This window comes from Pyrgilauda ruficollis, unplaced genomic scaffold, assembly GCF_017590135.1.
Source record: "Pyrgilauda ruficollis isolate IOZ18807 unplaced genomic scaffold, ASM1759013v1 scaffold19, whole genome shotgun sequence".
NCBI lineage: Eukaryota > Metazoa > Chordata > Aves > Passeriformes > Passeridae > Pyrgilauda > Pyrgilauda ruficollis.
Genome location: NW_024518095.1, coordinates 666405 through 693317, shown reverse-complemented (window position 1 = coordinate 693317; position 26913 = coordinate 666405). Strand labels below are relative to the sequence as shown.

The window sequence follows — 26913 nt, the reverse complement described above, 5'->3', positions numbered from 1 at the left end:
CTACCAGAAAACATTTTTTGCTAGATATTTCTTCCCTGGTGAGGGAAGAAATATAAAATTTATGATTTTATTACTGTTTTCTTATTTCAATTATATTAGCTCTGATCTTGATACATTAGCTTGAACTGCTATCTCTTACTGTGTTTCTAGCTGAATTATCTTCTAGCAGAAATACTTTTTCCAGTTGTTGACAGTGTACTATGATCACTGTAATACTTTTTTCTTTAATTAAGCAGTGCTTCTTAAGTCTTTCATCATAAAATATTGTGAGAGTGAAACAGGAAGAAAAAGAGGAAGGAGTTCTTACATGATTCAAGAGCTTTGAATAATCAAAAGAGGAGGGATAGTAGAGGGGAAGAGAATAGTATAAAAAGAAGGGATTTTGTAAATTACTTTGACTGTTAAAGTGCTCTTGCTATAAAACTTACAAGTTTTTAAGTGAGTTAAGAAGCCACACTTTAAGGGTATGAGAGTACTTGAGCACACGAGTGGAGCTTACCTGGGAGGGAGTCTGCCAGTTTAGAGTCAAGTTTTCCAGAGCTTCAGTTGTTCTTTTAGAGTTTTTATGAAACTGTTCCAATTGTGCTGTTGGACATAGTAATTCTTCATTTCTGAAATCTGCTATATATGCCTTATGTTTTCCATGTGTTCTGAAAACTTTATAGGCAAAGATGTAATTCTTCAACCATAATTTTGCAATATTTACTTCTATAACTCTTGCTTAATATTGGTTAAGGCTATACAGATTTAAGCCACTTTAAACCCCTAAGTCATACCATATAGTGAGTAGCTGTGTTGATCCCCTGTACCTTGATTTAATCTAAAGTGTCAAGATCATCCATAATATTTTAAATCCAAAATATAAATTACCATTCTTATGTGGGCTTTCTCATAAATTTTCTCAAATCTATGCATATGCATGGTTTTGGGTAGCACTCTTTTGGACCACTTATTTATGATGTGCAAGAGACTGTTTTCAATTTTGTACTCTACTTCTACTGAAAAGATCTTTTAAATGTACTTTTATCTCTTTATCTGAAGAACAGAAATAGAATGTTTCAGGCAGCTTTCTTGTTAGATGATTTGAGAGGCATCTGTAGATGATAAATAAATCCAGTTAATTTCTGATTTAATTTCCTGCAAATGCTTGGGCTCCTGTTTCAGCAACCTACCTCTGTACATCTAAGTGACTTTTCTTTATTTCATTTGACCAAAAGTGTTCTTCATTTGGATCTCACAGCTCTTTTCCTTGCATGTCCAAGATGCAGCAATAGCTCCGTTTGTATCAGCAGAATCTGTCACCACGTGAAGTATCACTTTCCTGACTGGAGGACTGTAAACAGAATGTAACTGATGACTCAATTTTTGTGGATGCATGTGTTAGGAAAATGAGGAGCGAACCATGTATTTTCATGGCAGATTTGGAGGATTGGTGGCTACAAGTTCAATGACTTCTTTGGCTTGAATGACAGATATCAAATACCTTTCTTCAGATAGAACACTGCTAGATCTCTTAATTTTTGCTCTTTCTCACATACAACATAGTGCGTTCAGTTGATGTGCAAAATTTTTGTCACAGACTACAGGTAGGGGGCCTTTATAATTACTCAGTGGTAGTAATTGCTTCTTTACCCATACATTGTTGAAGAGGAGAGAATTCATTGTAGAAAGAGTGAAAGCTTTTTGCATTATAGATTTTTGCTCTGCTATTTTTTCCATATCTAAACAGGCCATTGATCCTGGGATACTGTGTGCAAATCAGTGGGTCAATGGGTCAAAGAGTGAGCAAAAGGAAGCTTGACAGCTTGACTCCATTTTTTGAAAATGGTTGTCCCAAGTGTCTGTAAAGGTGGACTCTCTAGTCTTAAGGACACAATTGTACTGTCTTGTGTTAATCTTTTGGCATGAAAAAAAAAAAGCTAAGAATAATTTTGAGGTCAGGAATCATAATGGAGGATTCTGCCCGTCCAGCTGTCTGTCCTAACTTTTTGGCCTGTAAATTTGTGGTCTGTTATGAAGTTTTGAAGTGAGAAGACTTGGACAAAAACATATGTCTTAGTGTTTGGGAGTTTTTATTTTCTTGTGTTTTGTGTTTTGTTTTTGCTTTTTTTTTTTTTTTTTATAATGAAATTGTAGAAAAATAATATATCCTTGTTCTTGCAGTTAATCTTTTCCAGTGGAAGTCTGATATTCTGGAAGTTTAGTGTAGAATGTAGTACAAACTCTTTCCTTGTTAGTTCTGGGGTATTGTTCTTATAATCTGTGTGTTGTAACTGAAACCATTCATTGTCTGTTTGTTGGAAAAGCCCTTGAAGAAACAAACCCAGATTATCTGCTCCACCTGTTTGAAAGAATAGGAGGGAAATAAAATGTATGTGGGAAATAAAGCAGGAACAATAAAGTTCTTGCTTAAATCTGGAAGAACATACTTTAAATATCTATTATGTAGAAATATGGGTTTTGGTATATGAGGAGAAAAAAACCATTAGCATGTTGTTGTTGACAAATAGTAGAGGGTCGGACTGATGACGTTTTGCTAACTGGGACTTTAATAGTATATGTAATACAACATGAATCTTAACAGGAATTGGTGCTTTGTCCCTGAGTGACAGGCTCTTGTCTGTCCCTGTCATTTACCCAAAAGGCTGTACCTTAAGACTAACTGACAAGCTGTGGCATGTCTGTTTTCCTGAAGCCCTTTCCAGGCTGTTCTTGGTACGCTCGATCTGCTGTCCTCTACAAATTACATGCCCTGGAAACACTTGATGTGAGAAGGCTAAACTGAATGTATAAAGGATCCAGCATGAAGACTACTTGCAAAGAATTTAAATGAAACTGAGGGAGAAAAATGCTTCTGTGAGTTAGATTTAAACAGTCTTGAAATGGAAATACTATTTAGATGTCGTTTTTCATTCTGAGACAAAGCTGGTGCAGAGGATTCATTCACAATATGTTGATAATAGCTCTAATAATGTTATATATCAGGCAAGATTGCTGATGGGCTTCAGGCATGTGTCAGACTAACAGACTCCTACAGATCAACAGCTGATAACTGCTTAGAAGGGTCCCAAATTCAAGGGGATATTATAATTCCAGTACAATACCCTGGACACTAAAGTAGTCTGCAGCAGTTTTTAAAAGACTTAGTAGGTTTTTTGAAAAAGCCCTATTCTTGCTTCTGTTCTCATTTATCCTGCTCTGCCACTCTCTCTATAACCCTGAGTTTCAAGGCTGACATGAACATTTAATCTCTTAAACTATATTATGTATGTTATACTGTTGTCTTTTTGTCTTATGCTTTAGTGGCAAAACGTGTATCAGGATGCAGTGTACCTACTCACTTGGTGTGTTTAATTGGCTGAAGTGAGGAAGTTGCTAAAAGTTTGAAAATAATTTGATGAAATTCTTGCGTGTTTTTTCCTCCTCAGAGTCTCCTGAGGTGGAGTACTTAAGCCATAGGAAATTATGAATTCAGTTAGAAGTGCAGTGAGAAAGAACAGAGTCTGCTTTAGGATTTCATAATTGAAAGGATTATGGGGCAGGGGTCTGGAGGAAAGGAGCTTAATTTTTGTTCTTTGTGTATGTGCCAATGCTTTTGTTAGTAATCAAGTTACTGTGGTTCCCATTACGTAGTTAACCATGTGTGTCAGTGGTGGCCAGGGGTGGGGAGTGTTTTGGGGGAGTCAAGGAGAAAAGATACTTTAAGGCTGTCAACTTTGAATTTCTGGTGCTCCAGTTAAAAATCTTCAAAAATAATATCATGTTAACACTGTTTCTAATCTATGGGGAAAATGCAATTTTAGAAGAAGAATAGTATGTAAATTATGTTAAGGACAGAAGGCAGCAAATCAGTCCACAATTCAGACAGCAGTCAAATTCTGAATTTCTTGATGGCCTCTGCTCTCCTTTGCACAGTTCCCAACTGGTCCTGCTTGGTTATACCTAGTTTCTCTATATTTTTGTGATCTCCTTTGTTTCATGACTCTTATTGTAATTACCTTTAATACATTGTTAATATGCAAGGTAATCTGCGTTATTCTGGTGGGGCAAGTCCCTGAAAGTAAACTTGTCTTGCCTTACCTTCCAGGTTTTATTGGAGTTTCCCCCATCTCACATGGATGTGTATGATCATTAACTTCAAAATGTTATCATAAATAGCTTTTATTTCAATGAGAATTATTTTTATATCAGTATTTTCAGTGGAAAATAATTCTCTTACTTCTCTTACTTTCAGATGGGCACCTTCAAGGCACATGATGGTGAATACATTTTAGAACCTCTGATGAAAGCGGATGGAGGTGAACATGAAGATGAACACAACAAACCACATCTTATATACAGGCATGATGAACTTAAAAAAGAGTATCAGAAATCCCATAAACCTTGTGAAGTTTCAGGTACTGTCATACTTTAAATTTCATTGTGCCTTTTTTAAACGTCAGATGTTCTAAAGAAAAAAGCAAGATTTTATTTCATCAATAATTTTTCTCTACATTGTGCCATTAGAACCTACTCATTTCTTTTACATAGGCTTGTCAGCTTTTCCTTTTGTTTTGTGACAGTGGCAAATTCAAAAGTAGAACAGAGTGTGTATATGAAAAAATCTATGATGTTGCAAGAACTTCAGTGTGGGTTTACTTTTACACCTATATTGTCCCATATATAAACATTGAAAGAGTAGATGCACAGGAGCTCTTGCTTATATTCACAAATGATAATGAACTAACTGCAATTCTAGCAGATAACAAAAGATAATAAACTTACTGCAGTTCTAGGAGATAATACATGACATCTGTCTTCCTTAATAATGGAAGTATCTAATAGTATTAATTAATTTATTATAATCTAATCTTACCTTTATTGTAAATGTTTATACTTATGAGTATTTTAATAATTTATTTACGCTACATATTCATAATATTTAATATTACTTAAGGTTAAAGGAAGGAGGTCAACAGAACCTCTGCCTTGGACTTTCAGAGGGTGGACTTTGGCCTGTTCAGGACACTGGTTCAAAGTGTTCCTTGGGAAATAGTCGTTAATCACAAAGGGGTCCAGGAAGGCTGGACATAATATAAGAAAGAAATTTTACAGGTGCAGGGCAATGCCATCCTTATGTGCTGAAAGCTGAGCTAGCAGAGAAGACTGGCTCCCTAATCAGCCATTAGGGTTAGCCCAATCCTGGGCTGAACAGGGAACTTTCACTGGAACTCTTTTCAAGGAATATCTATGTAGATGGTTAAAAACATAAAGACTTTAAAAAAAAAGCTTGGGTGATTAGTTTTATTAATTTTGGAAAATTTTTGTAACGCATTTTGTAGTTGAAAACATTCTTTTGAGAATTCTGCTTGAAGTAATGACCAAAAAATAACCATTACTTCAAGTAAATGTTCTTATTCCTATGCCTTTTTTTTTTTTAATGATAAATAATATGTACTGAAACAAATTAGAGGTCTTTCAGTTTGTTTTGTGTCTTTTTTGCTTTAATCTAAACAAGTTAGTGTGACAAAAAGGCTTCAAGCATTAAGAACATAGTAATCTTCTCCCTTTTCATTTTTTTGAACAATTACAAAAGATTGTGAGCTAGGGCTTACTGTCATTTTGGGTGCAGTGAAGTTGCAGAAATGTTTATGAAGAAAAGCTTTGTGTTTTTATATTTCTGTTTTTCTAAAGAAGAGATGTGTCTCCTTTAATGCTAGTCTTGCTTGGTTATTCATATCTTTTCTTCACAGAGGAACAACTTATATCACTACTTGGAATCATGAGTTCTCTTTCTCTAGTAAGGGAACCTTGACAGAGGATATGGAGGAACATAGCATTCAATACATATTTTTAGTTTGAAATTGGGCCATGATAATTCTAAAATTGTCTACCAGATCTTTTCTCCACTTCGTACTGTTTTCTTCTAAAATTAGTTTGCCAGTGAGAAATTTTTTGCAACCCTGATACATGCCTTACTCTGGTCAGCATAGGATATTTATTGCATCTCCTCAGTCCATAAGTTCTGTTTCCTTTAGATGTGGAAGCTCATCAGAGTTTGCCAGAATGTGTTTTGGATAAGTCTCATAGCTATTACTGATCCACTTGTTGATTTCTGGTGTTTGTAAACAAAGCTAATTTGATTTGTTCTTTATTTGTTTGGTCCATAAATTTAGATAATCTTTAAACTCTTCCTTTAAATATAAGTATTATTTCCTGTTTTGCCAGTACTCTGGAATCTCAGACACTTTCTGTGACCAGTAAAGATTGTGTATATGAAATTGCTTAAGCCAATTCTCTTCAGTGCATCCGGCTCAGTCAGTCTAAACACATGAGAGTATATGTGGATACTCTTGAACTAGTTCCTTTTCAGAGCCAGTCCCTGCTTTCTCCCCTCATTATTGTTAGCGCTAATGGTTTCACAATTAGTATAGCTTTATTTTGTGATTGATTTTTAAACAATTACTCAATAAAGTGCTTGCTGTTGTCTCTACTGTTTTTCTTTCTTGCCATATAGTACCATAACTTTAAGGAAGACAGACTATGGATCTCTCAAAAATACCTTAAAGTTTGCACATGACGGCTCTTCCCTTCAATAATGGAATGTGTAGATTTAAATCCTCTCAAGCTGAGGGTGACAGAAGTGTGAATTCTTGAGTCAGTGCTGTAGTCTCTAAGTCATTAGAATAAAATGATTATGAGCTATATCCTTTGGCTGCTACTTTTTAAGAGGGAAATCTGGTTTCCAAAAAGACAGTGGAGGTTTCTTCTGGAGGAGCTGGAGTGTCCAGTTATCTGCTGAAGTTCTAGGGGGTAGTGAGAATTCACATATGGTTCTCCGTTGAGTATTTTTTATTTGAGCTGAGATGACTCTGGTAATGGCATTGTTTTTACTGTATCAGGCATCAGAAGCCTCTGGTGGCTGGACTATACAGTGTAATTGGAAGTATTACAGTGTTAGTTTGGAGATATCTGAGTAGATTGTGTATTTCCTTTAGAACCTGATTCTACATAATGAATATTTCCAAAACTGTCAAAGAGGTCACTTAAGGCTTTTGATGTGTACTTTGTTATGAAGTTAAACTCCAAATTTATTTAGATGTAATGTTATGTAAATTTAAAAGTCAGCAGGGACTTGAATTCAGGAGTTGGAAGTAGTTTGTTTTTATTTGTTCTGCTGGTGCCAAAAGTTTGGGTGTAAAAATGTGTTTTGTTTAATTAACTTGTGTCCTTTGTTGTACCGATTAAGCTGTAGTGCTTATCTCCTTCCAGCCTTCCTCTTTGGATTATACTACATTCTAGGAACTGTGTAATAACTGTGTAGTAACTGTCTCTTAACTAATTTGTAACAAATAATCCGTTTATGATAGAACTATATAAAATATGTAAGACATCTCATTTGATGTCCCTATTACAGTCAGTCTTCCCTGTTTCTTCTTCTTTTTTTTTTTTTTTTTAAATTTTTCCACAGTTTCTTGGAAATAGGATCATAAATATAAGTTTTTTCTATTTTGGACAGCCTTTTGCCTTTTTACTATTTAGCAACTACATTCAACAGTAAACATTTTTTTTTTTATTTTACAGAGAAAGAGTTGAAGAAGAGCACTTTATTACATCCAACCTTCAGCAGTTTTGATGAAAAGAGCAGTGTTTTACAGAAGTCTCTCAGTTTAGAGTATGCTTTAAATAACCTCTCCATAGAGGATGGTGGCAATCCACATTCCAGAAAGAAACGTTTTCTTTCCTATCCAAGATATGTAGAAGTGATGGTCACAGCTGACACCAAAATGGTTCGTCACCATGGGCAGAACTTACAGCACTATGTACTAACATTGATGTCAATAGTAAGTAAGTTCTTAAGTATTAGGAATTTTAATTATTTCTGTTCTGTTGTTTCCTTTTCTGCAACTTTCCTGTCTTCTGGTTTGATCAAATTCCGTATAATAAAAAGAGCTTACATAAACATAAATAAAAAAGATGGGTCAAAATTTAAGATTATTTAATGCAGTGTAGCGTGTGCAGGTGAAATAATAGGACCCATTTCCTGATTTTCTGTTGCTTTAGAAGAATTCTTAAGCTTTGGGGAGTGAAAAATATAGATTAATTACAGCAGACAGTTGTTAAATGGCATTGTGGAAAAAAAAAAAAAGCTTGGTTATAGTAATCCTAGTTTTTCAATTTTTTAAGAAACTTCAGATTAATGTGGGTTAGATTTTGAGTTGGTGTAATTTATTTGTGATCTTTATGTGGGAAATTCTTTCTTGAACCAAGAGTGATTCAGAATATAGTAGAGTAAGTTCTGAAATCAAAAGTTTTACCATGACATCAGTTGAACCATGTCTCAGGAAAAGGCATGCTAACATATTCTGCATTGTAGTTATTCCTAGATTTCTGTGTTTACATCTATCCAGGAAGCTTAATTTGTATGAAACTGCATCTAGCTTGGGGGTAGCAAATTAAAGCACCTATCACATAAGTATCTATAGAGACATCTGCTTTTTAGATAGCTATTAACTTGACCAGTTACAGACATCTACTTTTGGATGAACAGAATAGCACTCTAGTTTTACCGTGATTAATTAATTTGCTTCATAGAAGTGCCCCGTGCCATTTAGGATGTTGTAGGACATCTGATGTGGCCTCAGCTGCTGCTTCACTGAGCTGTCAAGTCTCCTGTAAAACATCCATTGCATCTGCCAGTTGTGCATTCTGATAACCTGTAGTGTGTGAAGGGACGCTGGGTAACAGGCACGTAGAGAGCTATGTGCTGAATTCTCACTCTAATATCCACATCTCCAGCTGATGACAGTAGAGTTGCTGCCATCTATTACACAGATGATGTAGGTATGTAAATTTAGAACATGGAGTTTCCTTTAATTAGTTTATAGGAAAAATAATGTTTTAAGGGAGATTAGCATATGTTATTGTAAGTCTTCTGAATTTTTCTACTTTTAGTATGTAGGTGTGAAGGTATGAAAGTTCTTGTATTACCAAAAAAAGTCCATACTGAAAGTTCTTTTTTCTCTTACAGTACAGACTCAGTTTGGAATTCCTTTTGAAACAATTAATCCCTAAGATGCAATTTTATTATGGTTACTTCCTTTATTAAAGAGATTTGCTAAGAAAAAAAGTGAAGTGGTAAAGACGTTACTTTAAAATAGAAGCTATTTTTTAGAGAACTTTACAATAAGATGAAATGGAACATTTATTACATCTTTTTCATGAGGCCTTGTTGTGATTATAGGTAATGTCGTTCCTGATGGTTTTTTTTAAGAAGAAAACATTATTCCTGCATCTGTAGATGTTGTACTTTCAAGTACTATTCCTTACAGTGCCATATTTGTCTTTTTACTTACACAATTGGACTTCTAGGTAAACAAGATGAGCATTGTATAATTGCTATAAAAGAGAACCTATATATGAACTGTTTTTAAGATCTAGTATTTAACAAGTACTGTTTGAGTGAAAGAATACCAGTTCTTTTCTAAAAAACTTGCAATTTCTTTCTTGTGCTTTCCTATCTGCACTGTTAAACTAGAGTTTTCCACTTACTGCTGGCTTTGTATAGGCCACTACATCTTTAATGTGAGTATAATATCTCTGAATACCACTGTAGGTGGTAAGATCTGTTGCTTGCATCTGTTGGCAACTCTATTCCATACATATATAAATATATATAGATAGATAGATAGATAGATAGATATATGCAGAAGGTAATCTTGAAACAAAAATTTCTTAAGATTTATTTCTAGTTATGTTGAGTTTTTATAAATGCAGATGTAAAAAATATAAATTCAGATCTTAATTTTAAAAAATTTTCTTTACACTTAAGTTAATTCCATGCACTTTCTCTTCCCCCACCTCCTTTTCCCCTACAGAATACATATCCCAACTTGTATCCCTTCTCCTTGAAGCATTTCAGCAATGGCTTGGGAGTCACAGAACAATTGGAAGTCATATAATCCAACCCTCTCCTGACATAGATATTTGTCAGACAAATAATGTGAATGAATTTACAGCCTTCAGTCACTTCTTATCCATAACAGTTATTTTTCTGTAAACTAGTAAAAAATGTGAAGGATAGGTTAACAAATAAACAATAGACTACCATTCTCTGCTATGTAATCTGCATTAGAATTTATCAGTATGCTGGTGGGTCATTTCTTGGCCCACAGCCTCTTATTGTTTGAAATGGAAGCATTTTTAGTCTTATCTGATAGCCTATAAAGGAAAGAAATGAAACTTTTAAATTTTATAATTTCTGCCATTATACAGATAGCTTTGATTATTAAATTTTACTGGTACTTTTGTCTGGTCAAGCAACTTCTGTTATGGGAAATTGTCACATTGCTGGCATTTTAATTGAATCAAGCATTATACTTTACTCTTGTAATAATTCTGAAACTTTTAAGGTTATTTGGTTGTGGCTTGGATTTTAAAGAAACCTAAAACTTTAAGCATATAAATCACATTAAATTTAATGAAACTTAGACATCTAGTTCCCAGAAGAACCTTTGAAATCCTCGCCCATTTTTCTTTTATTTTCTTTGGGGCTTTTTTTAGCATCAACAAAGCCACCAAAGTAAACTTGCTGCTGTTTTATGAGTGGAAAATAAGAACTGAAATATTTTTAGGGGATTGAAGTGTCTTGTCACTCATCCAATTCAACCTGAAAAGGCTTAGCTCTCAGCATGCAAGTAATCTCATTTCTTTAAAACTGCATAAATGTTGGCAATATGAGTATTCACATTAATTACATTATATCTTGGAAATACTTACTCATTCTGATTGAAAATGTACTTCAAGATAGAAGGAGTACCTTCACCATAGGATTTTATGAAAAACTTTATTGTATTTCAACACAAAGAGTGGCATTATTTAATGTGAAACAATAAATAAAACAATAAGAATACTGTAATTGCTTAACTTGCACAGTTTCTTATTGTTCCTCCAAGTATTGTATCAGCAGAACAGGCAGTAGGCACTGCCTTAATAGATTTAGTAGCTGCAGGACTTCATCTTAGACTATGTTCTGAAAGTTCAGAGCCCCAAACATGAAGGCTTGATCTTAGCAACTGAAATAATTCATTAAAACATTGGAGTTTACTGTGAAATTCAAAACTACATGAAATTTGGTTCCATGAAACATTTTGAGGTATTGTCCTCATTTTCTGAATCAATAATCTGATTATTGACATCAGATTTTAACTGCTGTACTGCTTATATAGTTTGTTTTGTAGTAAAAAAGACCGACTAGGTCTGTTCTTAGTCTGCTTGCAGCAAAAACTTTGTAATCTTGCCTTTTTGAAAAGAAGTCATGACATATAAAACCACTTGTGGTAGGGCCATGATGGCCAGCTCAGATTGTGAACTTGGCTGACTGCCTAGTCATGCGAGTGCTAAAGTCAGAACATGGGAGGGGAGAGCCATGCATTCAAGGAGAGGATTGGGACAATATCAATTTAGATAATTTAACTTGTGAAACCATAAAGTGGTGTTGTATCATGGTAAAACAGCACTATTATAATATGGTGTTAAAAGCTGGTGCTTTTGATTTTCATTAAGACAAAAACTTTAGAAGGGTTTTAGGGCTACCATCTTCTACTGATGTATGTAATAGAAGGTAGTGATTAGTAGGTCTTAACAGTAAAAGATTTTTCTGGTTAGAGTCTTGTTGATGCTTTTTTTTTTGCAGTCATAATCAGCAATGATCATGATTTCCTGTATGGGAAGACTGTGTGCATCAATGTGTCCTATCATTAAAACAAGACAAATTACTTTGTCTTAATATATATGGAGTGAATTTAAAGACTATTTTTAGTGTTTGCAGTTCATACTATACAATAGTTAACAGTTCATCTTTCCAGAGCACACTGGGAGAACATAGATGCATCCTGGCCTTTAAGAATATTTGGCATACTGATTTTGCCTATAGTCATCATTTAAAAATAGGCAGTAGACCTAAATAGTTTGTAGGTTAATAATTTAATTTGTATCACTACCATCTGAAAGGAAATAAATATAGTTACATTGAAAATTTAGAGGTCAATATGTTGTTCCTTGTATCTGTTTCTTAGAACTTCAGTAGTCTATTTTGTCCCTTTTTCATTCAGATCATTGTATTCGTATTAAAGCTACAGGAATGTTTAGTGCTATTTATCTCTTATCCAGTAAAATCTAGAAGACCAGCACAAGCATATTTTTCTTGGCACAAGTCAGGAATGTACCTTATTATGTTTCTTCTGTGTATATAAAACCCCATGATCTTGTGCATTTGGCATGGTTAAAATGAAAGTGGGTATTTGTTTATGCACCAATAAATATACATAGCTGGAAACAATTATTTCCAAAGTATCATTCATATAAATTCTCTGAGCTGGCCTCCTTATTTTTCTTGACATACGGGTATCTGTAGGGGTATAAAAGCCAATTATTATTTTAATTGTGACTGTCCTTTAATTGCATCTCCAGATACCTGTATATTAAATATCATAATGATACCTCACTACATCTTGAGGTTGACCAACTAACACAGAGGTGTTAGTGTGCCCAGGTAGCCAAGAAGGCCAATGGCATCCTGTCTTGTGTGAGAAATAATGTGGCCAGCAGCACCAGGGCAGTGATTGTTCCCTTGTACTCAGCACTGGTGAGGCTGCACCTTGAGCGCTGTGCCCATTCTGGGCCCTTCACTCCAAGACATTGAGTGCTGGAGCATGGCCAGAGAAAGGCAACAAGGCTGATGAAGGGTCTGGAGCACAAGTCATATGAGGAGTGGCTGAGGGAGCTGGGAGCATTTAATCCGGAAAAAAATTAGGCTCAGGGGAACCTTACCACTGTGTACAACTACCTGTCAGGAGATTGTAGTGAGTTGGGGAACAGTTTTGTCTTCCAAGTAACAAGTGAAGGATCAGAGAAAATGGTTTCAAGCTGCACGAGGAAAGTTTAGAAAAAATTATGTCATGGAGAGTGTTGTGAAACATTGTAATAGGCTGCCCTGGGATGCAGGGGAGTCACCATCCCTGGAGGTTAGTAAAAGATGTGCAGATGTGGTGCTTAGGGATAGGTTTTCATAGTGGACTTGGCAGCGTTTGGTTGAACTCAGTGATTTTAAGGATCTTTTCTTACCTAAGTGATTTTATTTTGCAGTGTGTGGGCAGACATACTTGTCTGTCTTTACACTTCACTGCTGTTAGCATTATTTACTACTGTTTTTGTTTAGGTGGTGGTTGTTGTTGATTCAATGATTAGACTTGTCTCTATGACTTTCTCTTCAGTAGTTCAAGAGGTGTTTTTAAGGTGAAGTCTTGGTGCTGTCCAATTACGACAAAGGCTTGCTTTAAACTGCCTGGGACCCATCTCGTATAATAAGAATAGGAACGAGGAGAATAAGGAGACAATGTTGCCAAGCAACACTCAGGTGTTTCTCTGAGCAGCTTCTAACAGCTAGAGAAGCCTGTCTATGATTGTGTCTGGTGAAATGGTCTTTTAAGGTCGTTTCTTTTAGATTCTGAAAGGAAGGATGCATTGACATTGTGCTGTACATGATGCCATTTGCTGTGATCTAGCTGTGGTACGTATTTTCATTGAAGAATTGCAGATGGCGGTGATCATGACTGTTACCATCTTCTCTGTTACTGCAATATTAAAGGGCTATCTTTACACCCATCTCAGTTACAAGTTAGAGGTGAGACAGAACGCAGGCATTCCTGATAGGATGTCCCCAGCTGGCAACTAAGCCCCACACAACCACGTGCTCACTCCCCCACACACAGGATCAGGGAGAGAATTGGAAAGGTAAAAGCTAGAAACTTGTGGGTTGAGATAAAGACAGTTTAATAGGGAAAGCAAAGAATTTATTCAGTGCTTCCTATGGGGAGGCAGGTGTTCAGCCATCTCCAGGGCCCCATCACATGTAGTGGTTACTGGGGAAGACAAACGCCATCACTCCAAACATCCCCCTCTTCCTCCTCCTTCCCCCCAGTGCATGCACTGAGCATGATGGCACATGGGCTGGAATCTCCCTGTGGTCAGTTTGGGTCACCTGTCCGCACCCCCAGTCTCCTCCCCAGTGTGGCAGTAAGAAAAGCAGGAAAGGCCTTGGCTCTGTGTAAGCCCTGTCCAGCAATAACAAAAACATCTCTGTATTATCAACCCTGTGGTCAGCACAAATCCGAAACATAGCTACTATGTTCCATATATCCCCATACCAGCTACTATGAAGACAATTATTTCTACCGTAGCCAGAACCAACACAAAAGGCAACTCGGGCTTTAAAAGGGATCTATGCTTTCCTTTTGCTTCCACTAAAGCACTCCACTAGGTGACATGTGGAACATCTACTTGGTCAGCTCAGGGGGTAGTAGATTAAACAGGACTTGGGTGAGGGGCCAGTAGATGACCTAAAACTTACAGGAGAAAAAACTGGGAAGTCTGAGGCATAGGTATACTTGTGCAAGTTTGCATGAGAGGTCTTTGCTGCCATTAGGATGTACTTGTGGAAGCCGGTTTTGTACAGAAGTATGCATGCAACAGAATAGGAGCACCAATAGAAATAACATGGCTCTTTTGCTGAAGCAGTAAGTGCTCATATATCTCATGACTTCAGACAATTTTTGGGTCTTATGAAATATATTATAGAATCAGTATGACACTGGAAAAGGTGAAGGAGAAATCTCCCAGGTCCTGATAATGTTGCATGCTTTCAGCACTACAGTGATAGATAGAAGATTCTGGAGCCTGCAAAAGACATACAAGCTATGAAGTGATACTGTGTTTCTTTCAGGGGATATGAATGTTTGTATTTTCTTGGTGCCATGCTTGTCTGTACCAGACAAGAGAAAAAAAGAAATCTTGTGATACAATGTTTGGGGTGGGGGGGAAGGAAGGAAGGAAAAAAGAGCTGAACAAAATATATCCAATTGATTTGGATATATCATTTACTTGCCTTCCAGCCTCTAGGTGTACTTGCTTGTTTATGAGCACCTTTTCTAAATAGGACATTTTGCCTCTATTCAATCACACTTTCATGGACAGTTGCAACAGGGTTGTCAAGAGAAGCTAAACTTTGTGACCAAGTTGCTTCCAGTAAACTGGCAGCCACAGCTGTCTGACTTAATCTTTCACACTTCTGTGAAAATAAAAGCTGTGATCCTTCCACTAAAGTGTAACTAGTTTAATTTATTTTTTCCCATTCTTTGTTGCTGCATTCTGGTGTGGAGGCTGGTTTTAAGAGTTCGAAAAATTTCTTGAAACTAATTTCACTTAATCTTGGCTATTACCTCCTACTTCTCTGAAGCCTGTATTTAGATCACTGCAAAGCAAGTGGATCTGGAAATTGTAAAGAAATGGTGTATTCTATTAAATTCCTATCCCATTTCATCATTCTTTTTCATGATTGCTTCCAATAAGAGATGACTGAGAGGGATCCTTAGAATACAGGAGCAGGGAGTACTAACCTCTTAATTTTTTTTCACTAAAACTAAGAATCTTATATTCCAGATCTTTTATGGTTTCCTGCATCATTATATCATTTCAAGTCTCAATGGATTATTTTAGTCTGCCTAGTTCCTTAAGTAAATCTTTAAGTTTGATTTGTGGTTATCCGTTTTTAGGAGTTTTCATATGTATTCAACCATGCTAAGAACGTATACTGAACTTTGCTGGTAAGGGCATCTTGTTATCAGCATACAGTCTTGCTCTTTGATCTTTTGAAAGCAGTGGTAATAACTAAATGTTTGGAGGTCATCCTCATGAGGCAAAGGATCCATAGTTTGACTCAAACATAGGACTAATGAAAGCAGTGTTATTTTACATTTAGCATTAACTTACTTTCTCTCATAATGGAAACAGGTATGTTTCAGATTTTGGCAGGAACTGCAGACCTCTGGCATCTACATGACATTACTTCAGTCCTCAGCTATTCTTCAGAGAGATAAGCAGTATATAATTCAGATGGTGCATAGATATAGTGTTGAAAGTCCTGCAGCAGATTCTCTTCAGGCATGCAATGAGATATTTTTCTTTCATACACTGACTCATTTTTCTCTCTAACACTGACACATGCATCTCCTCTGAGTTATGAGTAACTAGTTTTGCGTTTTGAAGATGCACTCTTGCTCAAATATTTTAAATGGACATTGGGTCAACAGGCAGGAAGGGGGACTCTTGCCTCTGTGTTTTGTGTTGGTTTCTTTGCCTCCTCTAGGTTTCCAGATTTTGTCAGCAGGATAACCTTGACAGAAAGCACTTGCGCAGCAATAAAAGATTTTTTTCAAGGAACTATTAATGTATATAAGGGAACATCCATCAACTACAGTATAAGTACTACTACAACCATGAACAAGAGCTGCTAAGTTTTAGTTACAAGAAGGCTCCAGCCTTAACTCCTTGCCTGGATCATTCTAATCACCCAGGAGGTGATAGCAGAGGAGGCATTTGGGAAACTTAAGGCTAATTTTGCACTGAAGGTTGAAAGTCACAGTTTAGGCATTCAGACATTATTTGGTATTAGCTGAACCTAGTTAACTCTCCCATTCAGTTCTCAATCCCTTTGCCTATTCTACATAATAAATATAGCCTTAGAGTACTGGACAAGTCATGTGTTGGCTTTTGTTGATTGTGTCACTACCTCAGATGACTTGCATGCTCTTTACTTGACAGCCAGTGAAATGCATCTGGTTCGTGAGTTTCAGAGCTTTCTGTTCCAAAACCAGACACTAATTAGACTGATTTACAAGTTAATTAAGATATGTTTCTGACTAATCTAGTGGCGTTGTGTGATGGAGTGACTGCACCAGGGGCAAGGAAAGAACTCTTCCTAGTCATCTGTAAAGCCTTTGATACAGCCCCCCACTGCAATCTGGCCCGTAAATTGGAAAGATATGGATTTGATGCATGGACTGTTAGATGGATAAAGAATTGACTGGATGGCCAGTCCAAAGAGGTACCATCAATAGCTCAATGGTTTCAACAGAAACCAGTAATGAGTGGTGTCCCTCAAGGGTCCATATTGGAACCAACACTTTTTAATATCTTCATTAATGACACTGACAGCATAATTGTGTGCACCCTCAGCAAGTTTTCAGGTGACACCAAGTTCAGTGATTCGGCTGAGTTGCTTGAGGGAAGGGATGCCTTCCAGAGTGACCTTCCTGTCTGTTTGGAAATGAATATAGAATTGAAGTTGAGAGTGTGAGGCTTGAGGAATGGGCCTGTGTGAATCTCATGAAGGTCTACAAGGCCAAGTGCAATAACCATGTCCAGTGAAAGAAGTCGGTGTTAATTCTATACACATGTAATCTTCTTGTATAGGTTTATGCTGTAACAAATTCTCAGTTTTAAGTTCCTCTTATATCAGCTTAAATGGTATTAGAATCAATCCTTGGAACAAGTGTCTTCCAATTCTTGGAATAAGCCAAAGATCCTCACAGATCTCATTTCACATTCCTCTCTGACATGATTTTGGAATGCCATATGAACCCATATTCTGTTTCTTCTTTGCTGAAGAGAAATAAAACTTGAAAGAGCTGGGCTGGAATTAATCTGCCTTGGCCTCATACATCTGAAAATTAAACATCTTGTCTCTTTCCATAGTAAAGACATGAAGCGATTCAATAGCTGCTCTTCATGTCTTGTATGAAAATATATGTTTAAATACATATCTCTGGAGAGTCATGTCTATAGAACAGTTCATCCCTTCTCCTTCTCAATTGACCATTGATGGAATTTGCTCCATATTAGGTACATGAATTGAGATGGATGTGATAATTGTGTTATTGTAAAACAGCAGTTCCTACAGGAACATACTTTGACTGTGGGGAGGATAAATATCCAGAAATATCCTTTCTAAGTTTATCAAACTGGATCTCAAAATATAAGAACACATAATGAGCTTGATTGTGGTAATTTTGATATTAGAAAAATGATAGCGTGTTCCACTCAAGTTCTTCCTAAATTGTGCTTGAGCATTTCAGATACCTTTTGTAAAGGCTTCTGAGTTTGTCCATGCCCAGTGGATTCAGCACTTTAGTGAGTATTTGAGAGATGTTCCTTATTCCCACCTAACAATAATTGGATACTTGCTGGTTAGTAACCAAGAAAGGAGTCCGTATGGAAAGAAGCAAACAATAGATGTATTTTTCTGAAATGTGTTCTCCACATGGGTTCTGAAGCTCTCTGGCTCCTCCCCTGCTCTTATTGAATGCTCTACTTCCAGCTTGTTTGTCAGCAAAGGAATGACAGTGTCAGTTGTGCATATTGTATTCTCTCCACTTTAGAGAAAGGTGGGGCATGAGTTGGGAGCCAGTGCTCTGTCAGTTCTAAGTTTGAGCAGTATTACTTGACCTCAGGTAAATAGAATTTATACACTGCAAGGCTGTGGTTTCACAAGCAATTTGAGCCAGTTCAAGTGGCTCAAAACACTTCTGAAAGAAGTCTGTTCTTCTTCCCCTTTCCCTCTGTCAGCACTTGTGTTGGAGACTGCACAAGAAATGAGAGCATATTGACCAGTATAATGTGATTTAAAAAACCCCAAAAATTTGCAGTTGGATGAGTTCCTTGATCACTTTTGTAGCCTTGCAGCCTTAACACAAGCTTGAAGGGAGGAAAGGCAGTACTTCTCTGTTTGGTAGCAACTCTTGTTTGCATAAGGCTGTCATTCAACTACTGCTTTGAGCCAGAATTCACATGAATGAGATATGTGATGCTGTTACTTGGGGTGCATAAATTTTTTATTCTGTTTTTATGAAAAATAACCTTCAAAGTAGTTCACTTTGGTGTATGGAATTGACTCATGATTTTTACTATCTGTCTGCAAGAGTGTGTATAAAAATGCCTGTTGGGTATATAAAGACAAATTTTATGAATGTGGAAAGATACCTTTGTATATGTCATGTGTATTTTCAATACAGTTTTGCAACTCAGTCTAGCTTCCATTAAGAGCAAGATAAAATCTTACTTGTTCAAAGTTGCTTTTTAAGACTCTCTAATATTTCAGATACTGATTCTGCAAATCATCCATATAAAGCAGCTTATGTGTCACAGTCACAGTAACAGTACTTTTTCCCTTTCTTTGATATTTTATCAATAAACTGTATAAGTTTACTTTTTACATCAGCATTTCAACATGCTGTCTGTTTGGAAGTGAATATAGAATTGAAGCTATTTGGGTGTTAAAAACTGATAAACTTTTTTTTTGTCACCATGTACTTGAGTAGAAGGTACAGTTGGATGCATGAGATACCTGTTGTGCAGTGGCTTGGTTTGCTTTGGTAATTTGCTTGTTTCATTAAAAGAGATAGTTTATCAGGTGAGTTTAATACTCTAATCTTCTTTATTTCTCTTTAGGTTGCAGCAATCTATAAAGATTCAACTATTGGAAATCTTATAAATATAGTTATTGTCAAATTAATTGTAATTCACAATGAACAGGTAAGAAAAAGAAATATTTAAAAGATTTCATTTTATATAAGAAGCAAAATGAACTTATGTTGTAATTACAAAGTTGTTTCTTTTAGTTTAAATATAAAATATTTTTTTAAACTACATAATATTGTTTTAAAATAGGAAAAAATATATCAAATGCAAGGTTAACTTCAAGGTCTGTATTTAATGCCTCTCTTTTCCTGTCTGTATTAGTAAGTCCATTTGACCTATACTGACATAAATCAGATAGTATATGAAAACTTATGGAAGAACTACCTGAAGAGTGGTTATGCTCATGGAAACATGGCAGGAAAATGGCAGTTTTTATAGAGGGTTTCGATGGAAGGCTTTCAGCCCTAACAGCTGTAATATTTTAAGATTGTAAGAAGTACTTGCTTTTCAAATACATGGATTTAATATTTATTTATCATAAATGTCTTGTCACTATATTTTTCTAATATTTAACACATGGTAAATGCTCACATTGTTTAGAATAATGGGTTCGTATGACTGATGACTTGTAGCTGAATTCAAAACTGACCCTTCAAACAAATATGCTGAGGGAATTCTTATGTGGAGTCCTGATGACTTTCTTTCCATGCACAAGTCATTTCTTTGCAGATTAGCAGCACAAATGACAATGCAGTAAGTGCAAGTACATGAATATTAAAACTCTTATTTGATGTTTTTGGCCATTTCTTGCTTAGGAAGGACCAGCTATCACTTTTAATGCAGCTACCACTCTGCGTAATTTTTGCTTATGGCAGCAAGCACAAAACACTTTGGATGATACTCACCCTTCTCATCATGATACTGCTGTTCTCATCACCAGGTACAGTATCTAAAATAGCCAGTTACCCAGCTAAATCAGACAAATGCTTCTGTTTTGTTTTTACAATATAATCTTTTAACCATTCCACTGACATTGTTCATAGATAAGTGAATAACACTATCTTGCCCTTCCAAAACACTGATTACCAATATGAGAGCAATTACTCTGACATTGCTATATTGATAGATAAGCATCTGATGATCCTTCCATTAAAGATGATAGAAATTGATTAGACCTGAAGGTGTTGCTAGGAAATTAAATCTCTAGCTTTGCTACATACATGTGATAGGGGAGTAGTGTTGTAAGAGTCAGCTGAAGGATGCAGTGACAGACAGCTCCTGATAGCCCTGATGTAATCAGAACTATCAAAAGCTTAAAATGGAAAGCATATAAATATTAGTATATTTTCTGCCCATACACCAGTCACCTCAGTGAGGGTTCTGATGTTCATTCATTGGAATAGTCTCTTTTTCACTCTTCTTTTTCACTGATTTTTCCCTCAGTAAAGTTTCAAGTATACTGCAATTCGCATGTTTTTCAGCATCATTTCATACTGGATCTACGTTCTGCATTGTAGAGAAAGAATATAATAAATTTTTATTCTTTGCATGCTAGATAAAAAGCAGTACTGTTGGCTTAGTCTGGTAAATTTAAATTACTTCTTTCACTCGAATACAATTGGCTTGAATGGCCTGTAACATTAAAAATTGAGAATCAGATTTGCAATTGCTGTAACTAGTATAGCAACAGTGAAATACTTTTCAAATATCTTTTATATACTGTAATGACTTGAAATAAATATTTTCCTTCAAGGGAAGATATCTGCAGAGCTAGAGAGAAGTGTGATACTCTTGGTGAGTTACTCTCTTTTTCATCAGTATGATTTTATATATATGAGAATATCAATGTTAGCAATAAGTCAGAAAATAGTGTATTGTGGTAGCAATAAGTCACAAAATAGATACAAAATTAAAGCCACACAGACAAAAGTAATGGTTTCTCATTTCTTGTTGCTGTTCTCTCCTGGCTAGGTGGTTGTTTGTTTTGTGTAAATTTGCTGCATACTTGAGGCACAACTTTTGACTTGAATGCCATAGCATTCACTGTAATGCATGGCAAGATGTGAAAATCCATTCCGTTAAGCTTTTATATAAGGATTCAATTTTGCAGGTTTAGCAGAGCTAGGTACAATGTGTGACCCACTACGCAGTTGTTCTGTAAGTGAAGAAAATGGATTGAGTGCTGCTTTTACTATAGCACATGAGCTTGGACATGTGTAAGTACCTATTTCTTGGCAGGTAATTTTTTTTTTTTTTGTTTTAAATTTCCTTTTAAATATGACCAGTTTTCAGCAGTGGGCTTTGCATTTCTAAGAGGGTGCAGTCTGATATGGCCTTTTAGAAGAGTCATTATTTTTGCCCCTTGCAGTGAGCCTGGTTAAGAAATTGTGAGTTTTTTAACTTGGTTGGTATCCTAAATTTTAGGAAAAACTGTCCAACTGTCCAAAGAGATGAATTCTGTCCTTTTTTCGTAAGAACTGGTTGGGACACTGGGACATACTCCAGGTAGTGCAACATAGTCCTGTTAACTCTAACTGTATTCTAGCCCCGTTAGGAATTTACCTCTGAGAAAAGACAATTGTTAATATAACACAGAAATATTCTTCCTTGTGTTTGATCCTTTCAGAGTACAGTAGAGTAACACAAAGAGAAATACTTTACACTGAAAAATAAGAGGAGATGACAGCATTTTATTTTATGAAGCATACCTCATCAGTGATGGCAGAAAGGTGCTATACTCTAGCTCCATGAGCATGCCACAGTGTAGGTAACGACGACGTTACAGAGCTCAGTAGCTAGCTTGTTCATTTTCATGTGCCTGCAAGTCCACTTAGACACATGCTATTTGTCTTAGTACTTGAACTGAGACAGTAACATAAGACGATGTGTTAGTTGCATTGAGTATGATACTGATGTGCTCTGCAGGTTTTGTTTCTGAATAGTAAGAGTTATGATGTGAGTGTTGGGGGTTGCATGTTGTGAACAGACCATCCATGGCCTGTATTTTCAGTTGAGGAGATGGGTTGTTCCTTTAAAGTGGCACATTCCTAAAACACTGGGATTTTTCTGGTAAGCTAAAAACAAGATGTTAATTGTAAAATTCTTCCTGTACCCACCACTATACAACTAGGAGCATTTGGATAAGGGGATAATTATGTAAGGCATTTTAAAGATAACTATTGCCAAAAGGTCAGATAGATGTATTGAGTCCCATTAAATTTTAAGGCATTTTCAAACTCAAAACTCAAGCATTTGCTGCTGCAGCAAAGAGAATTTTAGTTAATTATTGCTGAATTTGTTTTGGAGTTTATCTATTTGGCTTTTTAGGTTTAATGTGCCTCATGATGATAGTTTTAAGTGTAAGGAAGTTGGAATTAAACACCAATATCATGTGATGGCTCCAACTTTAAATTATCATACAAGTCCATGGACCTGGTCAAAATGCAGTCAAAAGTACATCACTGAATTTCTTGAGTAAGTATCAATATAATGTTATGTTTTGGAGTTTTTTGGTTTGGTTTTTTTTTTTTTTTTTTTCCCTTTACCAATTACATTTATTTCTGAGAAGTATTTTAAAGATATTGCTTAAATATAGTTTTGGCATTGTTCTTTGGTTTAACTGCTGATTCGCAGGGCCTCAACCCTCCAGAAAAATACATGTGTTTAACTTTTTCCGTGAATTATGACTTCATTAAAGTTGCGCTGAACATGTAAATCTTAGAAGATTTTTTTTTATGTAGTGATATTTTTTATTGAAAATACCTTTAGGATTATTTTAGTAGGTTGGAATAGATACCCTTTGTTTTCTAAAGTTTTTATGTTAAAAATAAGTGATGGATATAATTTAGGTAGAAACATTTTTTTTTCCTTTTTTTAAAAAATTAGAAAAAAGCACTTGCTTTTGTTTGGTGGATCTAAATGCAAAATACACAAAAAGGAAAATAAGTGACCTGGTACATTTTGTTATTCATTAATTCAATTAAAGTCGTTATACAGGCAAGTAGGCATGCAAACCCATAACTCCACTGAGATATGCATGTGTAGGTGTTGTGGGAATAGTGAGAAGGTTCCCAATGAGCTGAGTGATTTATTCACATTTTGTTGCTGTTTTTCAACAGTACTGGTTATGGTGAATGCCTCCTAGACAAACCCAGTGGAGGAACATACGATCTCTCCTCTCAGCTGCCTGGGTCAATGTATGATGTCAACAAGCAGTGTGAGCTTACTTTTGGTATTGGGTCACAAGTATGCCCTTACCTGGTGAGTGAAAATCAGACAAAGTCATGCTTAATCTAGACTAAAAAATTACTGAAAATTACTGGTTTTGGAATGATTTTATCCTGAAATAAGTCAAATTTCCATATCTGTGAATGTGAGGTGGAAGAGTTCGGTAAACAGCATTGCAATTTCACATGTCAGAAATATATAGCAATAGTAAGTAGGTTGCATTAATTTTGATTTCCATATCTGTGAATGTGAGAATTCCTTTAAAATATCTAAAGCTGCATATACTAAAGTTTCCTGCAACAATTTCAAGGAATTTATTTCAGCACTTCCTGCAAATGGTTTCATCATATCTTACATTAGCAGGTCTTGCTTCTCTGCTTCTTTTAATACTTTTTAGAAACTTCTGACTTAAAAATAAACTATGTTAAACATTTTTTCTAAATGTTTGTTCCAAATTGTCGATTTCCTGTACTTTGTCAGAGTCAAAAAATATCTTCATGCCTGACAGAGTGTATATTTTGTATTCAAAACTGATAAATGGGAAGAAAACTTGACCAGATTAGTACTGAAACTTAAGTTGTATTTTGAAAACTTAATGTGGCCATTGCAATATAAATACAAATACAACACTTTATTCACTGCTGGCAAGATTTAAGTTAGATTTAGATTTTGGACCAACTTGTAAAATTCCTCTACCAGCATTGTATATCTTGTTGGAGCTGTTTGAAGAAGAGCATTTAAGCTCAAATTCAGACTGAATTAAGTGGAGCTTTTTGGTGAGGTAAAATGTTGTATAAGAGGAGTCAGGCTTTATGAGAATATTAAAGGAATGGAAAAGGGGCCTTCAAACACGTGAAGATGGTGTTACTGAAAACTGATTTATAATTTTTTTTAATCCATAAGGGTTATTTGTCTATTAAGAATCTTTTAGCAATTTGAAAAGGAGGCTTTTTGCTTAATTTTATAGACTGTACATTTAATTCTTGTTAAATTCACTTAGAGTCTTCTTCTGGGGGTTTATATGGAAACCGTGATGTGTAGTATTAACCATAACCTCTTATGCTTTTAAATAAAATTTTCTACTGAAGTAGAAAATGAAGTTATCTATTAATCTGATGGGACCAGTTTCAGATGTTCCACATTCTTGCTTGACCTTAAGCAAAATATGTGTGGTTCTGTAGAGCTTTATCTGTGAAAAACGGTAGTACAATAGCAAACACTAAGCCTGCACAGTGTGAGAAAATAAAAATAATCATGACTGATGTCTAAAATGGTGTTGCAGGTGTAACAAAAGTAATCTGGTTTTCTTTTTAGAAACAATGCAAACGCTTATGGTGCACAAGCACGGAAGGGGTTCACAAGGGTTGTCGTACCCAACACATGCCTTTGGCTGATGGAACAGCTTGTGGTGTAGGCATGGTAAGCCTTGTTTGTTTCTCAGTATTTGTAATTTTGGATACAGGTAAGAAAGACCAGTGCTTGCTGTGTGGCAATACTGTGCCTATAGACTACTGATGGTGTGAAAATTGTCTACCTGACTTTACATGCAGTTTCTCTTAGTTCTATAATCTTGTGACATAAAGCCCCACAGTTTGTCTGTTCAGTGTAATTATTAAAGTTTACAGATGCCACACTGGTTAAAAATAGGTGAAGGAAGTCAGGGGAAAGTTGACATTTTTCCTTCTGTTTGAAATGTTCAGCTCATGCATGATAAGTTGGTTTTTTCCTGATTGGTAGTATCCAAAGTAGAATTATCTGAAATATGATGTCCTTAAAGTCTGTTTCCCCCGGTTCATCGTGTTGAGGCTGTTTATTGAACCAGAACAGACTGAGTCACTTAGGGTACACATGTATGCTTTTTTGGAAAGAGGGAGTCTTTGGATTAGAATCTGGTCTCAGATATTTGTATCTGCATTGTATCTGTTTCAGAGAAAATACAAAACCATGTGTCAGGAGCTCTTCACCTGCTTCAAGAAGTGCCTTAAGCACGTATAGCTTGCGTTCATTTTCTGGCTTTCCTGTTGTAACATAACTCAGGATACTTGGGTCTGTTCAGTGCTAGAAACAGGAGCTGTCTTCTCATTTTTACCCCAATGTGTAAGATTACCTGGCTGCTTGAAGTACAGATTGAGTGCTTCAACAGATTGAAAAAATAAGAAGTGGAAACTGTGCTGCCTATATTCTGCTCCTTGGTTTATTTGGTAAAAAGTTTTTGGGTGGTAAGGGTGCCACTCACTGCTTCTTCATTTGCAAATCTTTGAATGCTGATCCTGATCTGTAAAATTGGACAATATAGCCTTTCTTAGGCTGTCCATAAGGGTCATGAATATCTAATTAGTAGATATAGTCAAGGTACTTACAGAACCTCGATAGAAACAGAAGCAATGGTGGAGGCTAGTTGTATCCAGTTTCCAGTGAAGATTTCAGGCTTTTAGTTTTGGATTTGTATGTAGTTTGGGAAGTGAACAAAAATAAGGTGCTTAAGTTCTTTACTGGTCTAGTATTTGTCTTCTTTATGTCTCACTTCACCACTGGCAAACAGAAGTGTTTTCTTACTTGTCAGAGTATTGTGAGAATAAATATTTTGGAGATTTTACATGGTCAGGTATGAAAGTGATTATCTTAAGTATGGCTGGTTTATTATGTAGAGATGCTTTTATGTAGTAGTGTGCTTTGGCAGCTCCAGGGGGCAATGTGGGAACAATGTTAATTTTTTTAAACATAATTTTATATGTTCAAAAATTATTAAAAGCTCTAACCTAATTTCTTTGTTTAATAGGCAGCAACATTTTCCTCAGTTATTTCTAAATTTCCCCCAATGACTTTTAATCTTTAAAAAGTCTATGTTTGGTAAGACAATATTAATAAGGAATTTGAAAATAATGTCTTCATGGATAACAACTGTAGTGGGTAAACTGTCTCAAATGGCTTCTTTCTGTTTTGCAAGACTGGAAAAAATTACTTGAAAGTGGTAGTGGAAGCTTTCCTTGATTGTAGCCTATGCATGCTGTTGGTGTTATAATGCTTAACCCATTTTTTGGTCAGCCACTCATCAGAAAGGAAGTTCATCTTTTATGTAAACTTCATTTGTAATCTTCATTTAATTGACTCTAATTTGCCAGCATCAGAGAATTTCTTTTATGTAAGAATACAAAAACCTTTTTTGTGTAATTAGCGCAGTGGAACCATTTTTCTCTAGGAAGTAAGGAGCTAATTACAGTCATTACCTCTGAAAGATGTAAGAAAGAGCAGCAATTAATTAATCTGACAAATTGTCATCTGTTCCTGACTAAGGGACAGCTCTTCTCAGGAACAGACTGCAAGTTGCTGCTGATGTTAATGGGCATAAGACATGGTGACTATTAATTGTAATTAATATTTTCCAACAAGCTA

General features: G+C 35.8%; 1 protein-coding gene across 1 annotated transcript in view; it reads left to right on the top strand.

Annotated features, from left to right (window-relative positions):
- Nucleotides 1–26913, top strand: part of ADAMTS20 (ADAM metallopeptidase with thrombospondin type 1 motif 20) — an 86785-nt gene that overhangs the window by 7846 nt on the left and 52026 nt on the right. Inside the window, exons 3-11 of the mRNA XM_041465581.1 lie at nucleotides 4235–4397; nucleotides 7564–7823; nucleotides 19324–19407; nucleotides 20109–20233; nucleotides 21047–21087; nucleotides 21404–21509; nucleotides 22621–22767; nucleotides 23412–23553; nucleotides 24835–24939. Coding sequence (XP_041321515.1) covers nucleotides 4235–4397; nucleotides 7564–7823; nucleotides 19324–19407; nucleotides 20109–20233; nucleotides 21047–21087; nucleotides 21404–21509; nucleotides 22621–22767; nucleotides 23412–23553; nucleotides 24835–24939 — 1173 coding nt within the window. The remainder of the gene's footprint in view (nucleotides 1–4234; nucleotides 4398–7563; nucleotides 7824–19323; nucleotides 19408–20108; nucleotides 20234–21046; nucleotides 21088–21403; nucleotides 21510–22620; nucleotides 22768–23411; nucleotides 23554–24834; nucleotides 24940–26913) is intronic.